General features: G+C 45.3%; 1 protein-coding gene across 2 annotated transcripts in view; it reads right to left on the reverse strand.

The window, feature by feature from the left end:
• The window catches only part of PHTF2 (putative homeodomain transcription factor 2), a 393241-nt gene that overhangs the window by 47165 nt on the left and 331934 nt on the right, over positions 1–14142 (reverse strand). For both annotated transcript variants that reach the window (XM_029615118.1, XM_029615117.1), the window contains 2 exons: positions 10637–10855; positions 8925–9053 (listed from right to left, as the gene is read on the reverse strand). In XM_029615118.1, coding sequence (XP_029470978.1) covers positions 8925–9053; positions 10637–10855 — 348 coding nt within the window. The remainder of the gene's footprint in view (positions 1–8924; positions 9054–10636; positions 10856–14142) is intronic.

A 14142-nucleotide genomic window follows, 5' to 3' on the forward strand; every position in this document is an offset into this window, starting at 1 on the left:
TTTGTTTCAAAAAGGCCAAGGCTCCATCTCTGTCCATGTATTATAAACAACTACAAAAGCGTGCTGAGGTGGATATGTGTTCAATACTACATCTACCAGTTCACCTTTATCCACATGTTTATTAACGCCTTCAAAAAAAGTGAAGCAGATTTGTGAGGCAAGACTTGCCTTGGGTAAAGCCATGCTGACTTTGTTCCATTAAACCATGTCTTTCTATATGTTCTGTGATTTTGATGTTTAGAACACTTTCCACTATTTTTCCTGGCACTGAAGTCAGGCTAACCGGTCTGTAGTTTCCCGGATCGCCCCTGGAGCCCTTTTTAAATATTGGGGTTACATTTGCTATCCTCCAGTCTTCAGGTACAATGGATGATTTTAATGATAGGTTACAAATTTTTACTAATAGGTCTGAAATTTCATTTTTTAGTTCCTTCAGAACTCTGGGGTGTATACCATCCGGTCCAGGTGATTTACTACTCTTCAGTTTGTCAATCAGGTCTACCACATCTTCTAGGTTCACCGTGATTTGATTCAGTCCATCTGAATCATTACCCATGAAAACCTTCTCCATTACGGGTACCTCCCCAACATCCTCTTCAGTAAACACTGAAGCAAAGAAATCATTTAATCTTTCTGCGATGGCCTTATCCTCTCAAAGTGCCCCTTTAACCCCTCGATCATCTAATGGTCCAACTGACTCCCTCACAGGCTTTCTGCTTCGGATATATTTTAAAAAGTTTTTACTGTGAGTTTTTGCCTCTACAGCCAACTTCTTTTCAAACTCTCTCTTAGCCTGTCTTATCAATGTCTTACATTTAACTTGCCAACGTTTATGCTTTATCCTATTTTCTTCTGTTTGATCCTTCTTCCAATTTTTGAATGAAGATCTTTTGGCTAAAATAGCTTCTTTCACCTCCCCTTTTAACCATGCCGGTAATCGTTTTGCCTTCTTTCCACCTTTCTTAATGTGTGGAATATATCTGGACTGTGCTTCTAGAATGGTTTTTTTTTTTTTAAATGACCACGCCTCTTGGACATTTTTTACTTTTGTAGCTGCTCCTTTCAGTTTTTTTCTAACAATTTTTCTCATTTCAAAGTTTCCCTTTTGAAAGTTTAGCACGAAAGCCTTGGATTTGCACACTGTTCCTCTTCCAGTCATTAAATCAAATTTGATCATATTATGATAACTATTGCCAAGCGGCCTCACACCTTTACCTCTCTCACCAAGTCCTGTGCTCCACTGAGAATTAGATCTAAAATTACTCCCTCTCTCGTCGGTTCCTGAACCAATTGCTCCATAAAGCTATCATTTATTCCATCCAGGAACGTTCTCTCTCTAGCGTGTCCCAGAGAGACCATTTTGAACTATTCTCTTTTTCGAAACTGGTTCATGGCTCTCAGATCCAGAAGAGGGCAGAGTCCCCCTGTTCTCTTTGGAATCAGGAAATAGCAAGAATAGAAACCCCTCCCTTGCTGCTGCAAGAGGATGGGTTTGACTGCTCTGGCCATTGAGGGCAGAGAGCTCTGTCAAGAGTATTTCCTGATGCAAGGAACGACCCCAAAAAGTGCATGGGAGAGTGAGCATGGAACATCCAGAAAACTGAGTCAATACCCTCGACTAACAATGGAGAGGACCCACCGGTCTGAGGAGACACAGGGCCAGGGGTCCACAAAGAACCACAGCCAGCCTTCAGCATTGAGGGTACAGTCAATTGGCTTGTGCTCTCCTATAGCCAGTCAAAACCCTTTTCTTTGCAATTTGTGTACAGAAACCATACAAACGTACAAGGAATATCTATAAACAGTAAATTTGAGAACAATTGCCTCTAAACACGATTATCATGTTTCTGAAACTGTACTATAAGCAAAAAGAATCTGGACTCTTTTGGGCAATGAACTTCTGGTCCATAACAGATGGGGGAGGTGAAATGGCTTGTTCCATGTTGTGATTCTTTGATTATTGGCCACATTAACAAGAAACAGAGAAATGGATTAGGAAATATGGATAGGGAGAGAACAGAGATCATTCATTTATTATGTTATTGTTATTGACAGGAAAGCTGGGCAGTTTTATTGTAATACCTACCTCTAATAAATATATTAAAATTAAAATTCCATCATCATCATAGTCAATGATGAAAGGAAGGCCATATAAGATGCTGGGGGCAAAATGAAGACAGCAAAAGTAAAGAGATGGGGACCACAAAATGCATTATCTGTATGGTAAAACTCATGAAAACCTAAAGATAAATCTACCAGGCAAAGGTCTTGGATTATTTCACCCAAAAGGGGAAAGAAAACTGCTGGAAAAAATGTTCAGTGAAAACAGTCTTGCACTGAATACCAGCTATAAGCTGCTGAAAGAAAGGCTACAGGATAACAGTGAGAAACAGGGAAATTGAGAAACTATGGGCTATATAGTATTTTTCCCACAGATAGAAAATGTGTGAAACCCCTTAGTATAGTGTTTCCCAAGAGCATGCTTTCAGACCTGATCTGACGTGTCACAGAAAAGTCATTGCACATTTCTCAGATCCAGGTCAGCACCAGGGCTCTGCTCTCAGCACCTTGCAGCAACAAGAAACACCAGCAGTAGCTCTTAAAGATGAGGGAGTTCCTTTTGGAAAACATGTAATCAGACATATCTCTTCTTAACTACAGCATGAGCTCTGGAGTGTGATAATTAATGGGCTGGTCTATTGTGAAGGATTCGTGTGCATCTCCATTCCTTCTCTCCCTTAGTTTTAAAATTTGGAAGAAGACTGGTGGGGCTTTCAGTGCTTCCTTCGCTCTTCTTTTGGCCATGAGTCCTCTCCATGCCCACACTGCCTACCTGTGGAGGCTGGTGTGCCACACATTTTTGTTAATGTAGGTATACCTTGGGCTCAGAAAGCTTGGGAAATACTGCCTTAGTAGATGTGACCCTGTGTATTAAAAGGCTGCATGTTCACCAGAGGTTCAATGCACTACAAGTCAGATGGTCACAGGATTGCGCAGGCAATGCTCCTGCCCCACGCTTCTGAAAGCAGAGTTGCTTACCTATAACAGGTGTTCTCCCAGGACAGCAGGATGTTAGTCCTCACAGGTGGGTGACATCATCAGATGGAGCCTGGCACAGAAAACGTTTGTCACACTGAGCATGCCCAGCATACCACTATCCCCGCAGCCACACCGAGTCCCCCTCCAGTCTCGTATCAAAGCATAAAAGACAAGAGAAAAATAAAATAATAAAATGCAGACAAACCTAACTGCGGGGTGGTGGGTGGATTTCCTGAGGACTAACATCCTGCTGTCCTGGAAGAACACCTGTTACAAGTAAGCAACTCTGCTTTCTCCCAGGACAAGCAGGATGTTAGTCCTCACGGGTGAATACCAAGCTGCAGGCTGCCCCCGGAACATACCGGGCCAACAGACACCCAACAACGTACAACAGGCACAACAGGAATGCTGTTGGCAACAATGGGAGGCAGTCTGAACCACATATTGGGCCCTAGGCAGGGAGAGTTGGGTTCTCACATTTGGAACAGGTTATGGAGGACAGACTGGCTGAAGACACTGTCCTGCCAACCATCCTTGTCCAGACAGTAGTGGGCTGCGAACATGTGGAGGGAACTCCTCGTCACGGCCTTGCAATAGGGACTGCACGGAAGTGGGCTACTGACGCTGCCATGGCTCTCAATGAGTGCACCTTTACTCGTCCTCTGAGCGAAAGGCCCGCTTGCTCATAACAGAAAGTGATACAGTCCGCCAACCAATTGGACAAAGTCTGCTTGCCCACCGCAACCCCAAGTCTATTTTTGTCAAAGGAGATGAAGAGTTGGGTGACTGCCTGTGGGCTGCAGTGCGCTCCAGATAAAAAGCAAGAGCATGCTTGCAGTCCAAGGTGTGCAGAGCCCCCTCACCTTTGTGGGGGTGTGGGCTCGGAAAGAAGGTGGGCAGCACAATGGACTGATGGAAGTCAGCTACCACCTTAGGCAGGAACTTAGGGTGAGTGCAATACCACCCAGTTGTGGAAGAACCTCATATAAGGCAGACAGGTCACCAGGGCTTGCAGCTCACTGACCCTGCGAGCGGAAGTAATTTCCACCAGGAAGAGAACTTTCCAAGTGAGGTGTTTAAACTCGCAGAAGTGCATTGTTTCAAACGGAGACAGCATGAGCCATGCTAGCACTACGATGAGGTCCCAGGCCACAACAGGATGACACAGTGGAGGCTTCAACTGAAGTAAGCCTCTCATGAAGCGCCCCACTATGGGCTGCAAAGAGATCGGAGGGTCACCCACTCCTCGGTGGTAGGCGCTGATGGCACTCAGATGGACCTGGATTGAAGTAGTCTGCAAGCCTGACTCAGAGAAGCGAGAGATAGTCCAGGAGCCGAGGTGTGGGACAGGTGAAAGGGTTGAGACGCTGCTCTGCACACCAGACCGAGAACCTCCTCCATTTCAACTAGGAGGACTTCCTTGTGGAAGGCTTACGAGAAGCTACCAGGATTTGAGAGACATTGTCTGAAAGTTGAGTGATCGTAATACCAGCCTTTCAACCTCCAGGCTGTGATGACCAACGACTGGAGGTTTGGGAGGCACAGCCTGCCCTGATCCTGTGTGATGAGGTCGGGAGAGGTGCCCAGGCGTATGGGCTCCTGGACCGATAAGTCACGCAGGATCAGAAACCAGAACTGTCATGGCCAATGCTGGGCTATCAGAATTAGCCTCCGTCCTCTGTTGGAGCTTCACTAGGGTCTTGCCTATGAGTGGAATCGGAGGATATGCATACAGGAGACCCGGACTCCAGGATTGGGCGAAGGCATCCACGGCTGGTTCCCTGTCCTCACTGTACAGGGAGTAGAAGCGAATTACTTTGTGGTTCTGAGGGGATGTGAAGTGATCCACGTCCGGCCAACCCCACCTGCAGAAGATCTTGTCTGCCATGACGGGGTTGAGGGATCACTCGTGGGGGTGGAAAGTCCGACTAAGGCTGTCTGGCACCACATTCTCCGTCCCTGCTAGGTGTACTGCTCGCAGGAGCATGGCCCATGACAGGGCCCAGGCCCAAATCTGCGCTGTTTCCTGACAGAGGAGATAGGAGCCTATGCCCCCCCTGCTTGCTCACATACCACATGGCCACTTGACTGTCCCTCTGTATCAAGACAACCTTGTGGGACAGGCGATCTTGGAATGCAAAGAGAACATACTGCATCACCCAGAGTTCCAAGAAATGTATTTGGCATCTCACCTCGGGCTTTGACCACACATGCCTTCGACATGTGCACCCCAGCCGATATTGGAGGCATCTGTGGTAAGGATCACCTGAGAAGGAGAGGGCTGAAACAGACGTTCCTTGCTCAAGTTGGCTTCTTGTTCCCACCAGGCTAAGGAGACCTGAAGCGGCTCGGTTATCCGGACCAGCGCGGAAAGTTTCTGAGAGGCTTGGGGCCACTGGGAACGCAAGGTCCACTGTATCATTCGCATAGCCAGGCGAGCCATTGGGGTGAGGTGCACAGACGCCGCCATGGGGCCCAGCAGCCGCAACAGAAGGTGGGCGGAGGCCGTTCGTCGGTGGCGGCCCACCTGATGCGGCGAATGTACCGAGCCAGCCCCGCCAGGATTGCCACACGTTTGCTGGGGAGGAATGCCCTGGCCACTGTGGTGTCCAGGTCTGCTTCAATGAAGCTGAGCCGCTGGAACAGCGTCAGCTGCGATTTTGGATAACTGATAAGAAACCCCAGCAACTGGAGCACTCCAATGGTTGAGTGTAGGGCCCAAAGGGCTCCTTCACTCATGGAACTCCTGATGAGCCAGTCGTCCAAATATGGAAACATATGCACCCCTTTGCTTGCCCTCCTCGAATCCCATCTGTACTATAGATTCCAAGCCCTCTTGGAACTGCTGCGGGAGACCTTCAGCAAGTTCCTGACCTTGCTTCCAGAGCTTTACAGTTGTACTGAATCATGTACAACTGATACACTGCTCTTCGGGCAATGAGCATCGCCCCCTGGAAGACTTTGCAACCTAGGGCACTCTAAGCCCTTTGATCTTTCCCCAGAGGGGCAGAAGAGTGAGTGCAGACCCTTTTGGCTTTTTTCAGAGCTGACTCCACTACCACAGACTGGTGTGGGAGCTGGCTTTTCTGGAATCCCAGAGCCTGTTGCACCAAATAAATGGCGCCCATCTTCCGATTGTCTGGAGTGACGGAGCCCAGGTGCTCCAACAACTGGTAGAGGAGCTGAAGGCGGACCTCATGTACCGGGGACAGCCACCACTTCCTTCGGGACACTGAAGAATTGGAGGACTTCCAACATTTTATGGCAGGCGTCCTCCTCAGTCAACAGCTGAAAAGGTATGGCCTCCATCGCTCGAACGAAACTGGTGAAGGACAAGTCCTCCGGGGGCAACTGGCGCCTCTTATCTGGAGGCGAAGGCTCAGATGAAAGATCATCCAAGGCCTCTGACGAAAACTTGGAGGAATCATCGCCCCATGGATTGTAAGGGGCCTCCTCCTCACCAACAAAAGGTTTGGATAAGTTCTTGGAGGAGAAATCCATTAATGGCTATTGATCATTTATACTTAGGGAATAGCCACTGCTATTAATTGCATCAGTAGCATGGGTTCTTCTTAGTGTTTGGGTAATTGCCAGGTTCTTGTGGCCTGGTTTTGGCCTCTGTTGGAAACAGGATGCTGGGCTTGATGGACACTTGGTCTGACTCAACATGGCAATTTCTTATGTTCTTAACAACCCCCCTGGGTCACGGAGTACTGGCATGAAAGGCCTGTCAAGGGGCCTCTGTGCTGGCCGCACGGACATCGAGGGCACTGGGGCCATCAAGGGCCTCAGTGAACCTGAAAGCTCTGGGGCACCCAAGGGCCCGAGACTGGGCACTGCCCGTGGTGCAGGTGCGGAGCTGTATCCTCCTCCTCAGAGGAACCCGTAATTGGGATGGTACCGGAGGGGGGAACTGGAGGTGGATGGGGCACTGAAGGACTCCGGCACCGGCAAGGCACCGAGCAGCACATCCAGCCTCTCCAGTAGGAGCGTCAACATCGAAGGTACTGGCTCCAGTGCCGGTATGGGGGCCAGCGTCAGTGGTAGCTCGAGGCTCTGAAGGGCAAAGAGCACCAGCCTAGAGAGCGCCGATGAGGGAGGAGAAGGCAGATGGGGCGTAATCGGGGCCTTCATGGGGGTCCTGCAGAGGTTCTGTAATAGAAAGTGAAATCGTGGGCTCCTTTGGAGGGGGTGCGGCCTCCGGCATTGGTGTCGGCACTGTGTGGTGACGATTGTCGGTGCCTGTGCTTCCCCTGGGTGTTTGTCCCGGTCCTTCCCCGGCGCCGAGGAAGATGATCCCGATGTCTTGGATTGGCCCGATGCAGGCGAGGAGCAATCCCCCGCACCTTTGTCCTCGCAGTGGGACTCAGAGGGCGAAGGCCATGTGTCAGCGCAATCACCCTGGCTCGACATCCCCAGGATGGGAGTCGATGGAGCAGACTGCCGGGAACTGAACAGGTGCTTAATCTTATCCAGATGGGCATGCCAGCCTTTGGATGTCATTTGAGCACAACTGGGGCACCGATGAACATCGTGGGAAGGCCCCAAGCAGAAGTCGCAGACATCATGCAGGTCAGTAATGTACATAGTCCATGGATACTGGGGACACTTCTGGAAGCCGGTCAACATCAAAAAAAGACTATGTGCGGTCAGTGGCCAATGGCCACCATGGGGCAGACGCTTGGGAACAGACCGTAACAACATGAAAATTGTACTTACCGAATGCCGGAGGAACCAACACACAAAGGGGGACCCCGGAGCAGGAAAGTACCAGAGAAAAATAATAATTTCTTTCGACTCAAGCAAAAAAGCTGAAGAGCTCCAAAACCCGCGAGGCAATCACACTGCAGAAAAAAAGGAGACTGGAGGGGGCCCCCACATGGCTGTGTGGATATTGGCATGCTGGGCATGCTCAGTGTGCCAGTCAAAGTTTCTAGAAAGTATTCCGTGCCGGGCTCCATCTGATGATGTCACCCATCTGTGAGGAATACCATCCTGCTTGTCCTGGGACAATATCAATTTCTATCTATACACCAATACATCTTTACATACAAACACACACACAATGTAAACATAAACCTTTTTAGCATCACATACATTCAATCAGATGAAACTGTGCTGTATTATTTGCAATATTATTGAAGGTATTAAAGCTTCAGCAATTGTTTAAACAATGTCAGAGACTTTATTCCCTTTAAATGCTGTATAATAAGCCAGAATGATTAAGCAACTGTTACTGCCAAACCCCTTGAGACATACATAACTGAGGCTAAAAAATTGCATCAGTGGTGTGTAATATTTCTAGCTGCAGTAGGTAACTTTCTGCCTATACATTTTGTTTGTATGAAAAGATGTATTAATGTATAGTTAAGCAAGCGCTCAGTTTTCACTTCTGAAATTTGTTTATAAAGATATATACAGTATATTTTATTGATGAACATTAGTGCTCTTTTCTCCTCCTTTTGGGATATTCAGCTTCTCTCTCTCTCTCTATATATATATACATACATATATATATATATATATATACACATACACACACATATACATATTTTTTTTAACATTCTGAAAAAACTGACACAATGGTGATCTTACCTAGCAAATCGTGAAGCTATACTTTTAATTCAGTAAACAAAAGCAGAAGTGCACCACCTTGGAACAATACTGGCAAAACCCATTGTACAGCTGATGACAATTGCTTCAGATTTAAACACAGTAGATAAAAGTCAATGCAGAATACTGTACAGTCATCAGTTATGTAATGCCCATTTCCTTTTTGTGATCAACATTATTTAGAGAAGAATATATATTTCACTTTTAATCATAGTACTTAAATTCTCTAACTGTGCTGTATCCTAGAAGAAAACAAAAAGAATTCAACTTACTCTATTCATGATCATTCCACTGATTTCAAGCACTGACATGTCAGCTTTCTTGCAGTCGTTTCCCTCCCATACAATTGCACTTACTTTTTCCAACCCTGGATTGGAACTATGCAACCATGGCAAATGATTCTAAGGATAAGGAATGAAAACAAAGGGATTTGCTTTTACTTCTACTATCTGTATAATTAGGATGCCACACATGAATTTACTTTAATTAGTGCAATAAAGCACTGACATAAGGAATAAAACCACATGCAGTTTCTATTATGTTGTTAAAATAAAAAAATACAGATGCACCCTTTTGAGTTGACATCATGCTTAGCATATACCAGAAATGTCCTGACACACATACAAAAAACACAATGATAAAAATGGTTTTCCCAAAATTTTAAGCACCATGGGGTCAAGTTTCAAAAAAATGTCAAAATACCTAAATTAGGCAACAAAATTTTGCCTGGCTAAATTAAGCCAATTTTTGGCAGAAAATCACTTGAATCTGGCCAGCTAAAACAGAACTGAACCCAATCTTCCCTGTATCCCACTGTACTCAACAGTTCAACAGCAAGTGGTTGGGGCTCTTAACCCAATTCTAGGGACAATTCCAATAAGTCTGGTTTTCAGGATATTCCCAATGAATATGCATGAGATAGATTTACCTACAGTGGAGGCAATGCATGCAGATCTATCGCACATACATTCATTTTATGGACATCCTGAAAACCTGACAAGCTAGGTATGCCCCGAGGACTAGGTTGAGAACCATTGGCCAACAGTTTCCCTTTCAATTCTCCTTCCCTCTTCCTTAAAATAGCTGCCCCATCATCTCTCAAAAGGCCCCCTAAAAGCTGCCCATGATGACCCAGAAGGAGCATAGGCTTGGTGTCCAGTGTTACTTTGACAATGCTGCTGCATGTCTCAATGTTAGAGCAATGCTGAATGCCAAACTGAGAGGAAGTAAGGCTCCTCTATCCTCCTTTAGGCTTGGCTTGGGCAGGTTTTAGGAGGTCTTTTGAGGAGTGGGTCAGACTGTGATGGGGTAGAGTATGGTCCTAATTCCTATGTCATTTACTTATTGCACAGATGGGTCTGGATCTTTAAGTGCTGGAAAATCTTTCTCCATTTGAAACTGGTGGGGGCCATGAGGTAGTGAGAGAAGGATGGGTGATTTAAGGTCCCCTAACTTCATCTGCAAAGGATTCCTAATCTGACATAAGACCAACAAATAGAGACACAAAGCTGGTGCCATTTCAGGATATATTTTAAGCAAACTACTTCATATCAGTAAGTAAGGTATTCTTTTAATTCCTTGCATTAAGGATATATGGCATACACCTACTGTAAGAAAATAGAATTTAAATGCAAATATAAATGGAGACCCACTAAAGATGGATTTTTCCTTGCAAATGCATCCTCTTAGTTATACTATCTTCAATATACAACCATTCAGCATTAAAACAGCTACACAGAAGAAAATATGTCTTTCAAAAGACAATCTTACCTAATGTATGTGTTTAATATATTTCCACTTTGATATTGCAATTATTGTTTATCACAAATAAGCACACAACATAACAGAAAATAAATAGAATGTAACTTATCTAACACTGCCACCTGCTGGTAAACAATATATTGTATTTTTCTCCAGGTCTGCAAAGAACGCAGTGAAGGGAAGTTTGAATAACTTGGCATCTAATTTCATTGCATTTACCAACCTGCTGAAAGGGATCATCTCTGTATTCCTTTTTCACACATGGATTGACATGGGGTGTTTCTGCATCTGTCTCACTAGAGCCAGAGGTATGGCACTCTGTGCAGTGCAGGAGCTCTTCCCACAGCACATCCTCTGTTTCTGATTCTGGCCTGGTGCTCTCTGAATCCTGCCTTGAACTGGAGCACCGAGAGCTGCAGCTGGTACCTGATTTAGGAGCATCCTGCAGACAAGACATAGCCAGTTCATATCTCTGAAAGTTTTATTACATTGAGTTTTTAATCACTACATTTGAATGAACTTACATGAATTTCATTAACAGCAGCAATATATAAAACTATGTAAAACTGTTTTTTTTAAACACCCCACAATTTAAAAAAGCAGCAGTGTTTTTATTCTAATTACTACTGATCTCACAGGAGGTAAAAGAATATAAAAGGGCACAGTGTGCAGTGATTGGTCAGGCAAAGTCACATGACTGGTAAAAATCCATGTACTCTATTGATCTTTCTGGTCAGTCTCATCAAGGTTTTCGCTCAAAACTAGCCAATTTCTTTAATCATAATATATCAGTCCCTTAGAAGTCCACAATGAATCATGTTATACCTATTATTGGAAATGATTAAAATCATGTGGGTTTTTTTTCTTGTAAGCTTTTCTAGAGTAGTGATTTTATCTTTATTGTGATCTGAATCCTATATCAATGATTATGAGTAGTGCTGGTTTTTGGTGGACCTGATTTTAATAGAGAAATTACTACTTACCTGATAATTTCCTTTCCTCTAATTAAGGGCAGGTCAAGCCTAATGAGTGGGTTATGCACCTCTGCCAGCAGAAGGAGATGAAGCAAAAGATAATGTCATGGCTATATAGTCTCACCCGGCATCAGCCCACCAGTATTCTCTGGAAAACCCAAACTGTGGACAAAACTGATTATACTTGAAAATTATCAAACCAGGGCTGCAACTTGAACCCTTCAAGGTGTTAAGGGCCAAACCTTTAAGCAAGCCGTCCTGTAAAAATTCCAAAATCAAAGGAATATCCACCTTGAGCAGTTGAGTACCTCTCTCAGAACACCAGGCCTGAAAGACCCTCCAAACTCTAACATAGGCTAGAGAAGTAGAAAATTTCCAGGTCCAAAAAGAATGGAAATTACTGCAAGTGAAAAACATCACTTCAACAACCAAGGCTGTTCAATGGCCAAACTATAAGACAGAATCGACTTGGATCCTCATGCAGACTGTGCCCCTGATGTAACAGATCCATGGGAAATCAGTAGCTGAAGGGGACTGCTCGCCCTTATCTCTGGAGATTGGCGTACCATGGCCTTCAAGTCCAAGCCAAAGTCACTAAAAGAAAGGTGTTTGACTTGCAATCTTCTGGACCAGCCTGCCTAACAAAGGCCAGGATGGAAACGCATTCAGAAAGGTGCTGTGTGGCCACTCCTGAGCATTGATGCCCATTGAATTTGGGTCCTGCCTGTGTCTGAAGAAGCGTGGAACCTTTGCGTTGCTGAAGGACGCCAACAGGTCTAGATCTGGTAGGCTCCAGCAGTTCACCAGGAGCTGAAAGCTATCGCCTGCCAGCTCCCATTCGCCTGATGAGGAAATTGGTTCTGAAATTGTCCTTTCCAGTAATGTGAGAGGCAGATATGCTTAGGAGATGCTGCTCAGCCAACACCATGAGCGCATCTATCTCCTCCGACACCTGTTGACCCTTGGTTCCACCCTGATGATTAATGTAAGCCAATGTCATTGCATTGTTGGACATTATCTGGACCACCTGAGCCTCTAGCCCAGGGGTCAGGAACCTTTTTGGCTGAGAGAGCCATGAACGCCACATATTTTAAAATGTAATTCCATGAGAGCCATACAATATGTTTAAAACTAAATACAAGTAAATGTGTGCATTTTATGTAAGATCACACTTTTAAAGTACAATAAGTCTCTGAAAATATTACACCAGGCCTTAAGACACCAATACATCTCCTATTAGGAAAACGGACCAAGTCAGGCTGCTATAGAGTCCTACACAGAAACTACACGCCAGCAGAAAACCTTACCTGAATCACGTGCTGACCCTCACCTAACATAGAATAAAGAGACCAAAATGCATAACTAGAAGCATGCAGAAAAAACTGAATTGGAAACTGCAACAAGCCAGAGTCTCTGTATGCAGTGTAACAAAGGAAAAAAGAAACATCACCTATCCTTATAAAACAAATCAAGAAATATAAAATCATCAGCAGTAAAACTGTACTAACAAAAAGAACATATTTCGAAACAGCTGATGAGTGGAATATCCAATAATTAAAAACTCATATAAAAAATTTCCACTCACCAACAAAATATTTCAAAATAGCAGACACAAAGACCCAGTAATGAAAAATAATAAGGATACAAAAAATTTTTTGCTCTGCATACCTGGGAACGTTTGATATCCAGGTGTCCTGAGATTGTTCTGAATTAGCAGGAGGAGGGGTGGTTTGCTTGGAACTTTCTCCTCTCTCAGTCACATACCAGCGCTCTCTCTCACACTGGCTCTCAATTTCACACCTATACACACATGCTCTCAATCACTCACATATACACATGCTTTTTCTCTCTCACTTATATAGGCTCTTAATTACACATTTACACACATGCTGTCTATCTTTTCACGCTTACACACACACACACAGGCTTTCAATCACATAAATACATGCTGTCTTTTTCTCTCACACACAGACTCTCATTCACATGCTTACAAACATGTCCTCTCTTTCTCTCATTTACACACAGGCTCTCAATCACATACTCACATGCTCCATCACCTAAACCAGCTCTCAATCACACACAGACACACATGCTCTCTCTTACTTATACACACAGGCTCTTAATCATACATACACATGATCTCTCTCACACACAAAGGATCTCAATCATACACACATACTCTTTCACACAAACAGGTTTTCAATCACAAACTTACACATACAGGTTCCCAATCGTAAACTTACATTCATGCTCTCTCTATCACAGGCAGGCTCTCAATCACAGACATACTCTCTTTCACATATACAGGCTCTCAATCATTCACATACATGCAATCTCTCACTCACACACACAGGATCTCAAACACACATGCTTGCTCGCTCATTCACTCTCTCTCTCCCCCACCCCGGGAACTCGCGGCAGCAGCAGCCTCCTCCCAATGCTAACCTCCTTCATTTTCAGCCCTCGCGGAGGAGGAGTCCCATCGGCCGCAGTTGAAGCTCTTCTTTATTTTCCTCCGAGCCGCGCTGCACAGTCTTCTTTTCGTCGGACCGACACTGATCACACTAGCGTGGTCTCTTCTTCCCGCGCACGCACCCGATGCTCACCACTTCCTCTTCCGGGCCGTGGGGGGGGGGGGGCAGGAAGAAGAGAGCATGCCGGTGCCGCCGACTCCAGCTATTCTGCAGCGTTCTGCCCGGGCTGACAGCATTTTAAGCCCGGGCGGAGGAGGACCGGGGAGCAGCTGGGTCAGCGG

This window comes from Rhinatrema bivittatum, chromosome 9 (genome assembly GCF_901001135.1).
Source record: "Rhinatrema bivittatum chromosome 9, aRhiBiv1.1, whole genome shotgun sequence".
In the NCBI taxonomy this organism is placed as follows: Eukaryota; Metazoa; Chordata; class Amphibia; order Gymnophiona; family Rhinatrematidae; genus Rhinatrema; species Rhinatrema bivittatum.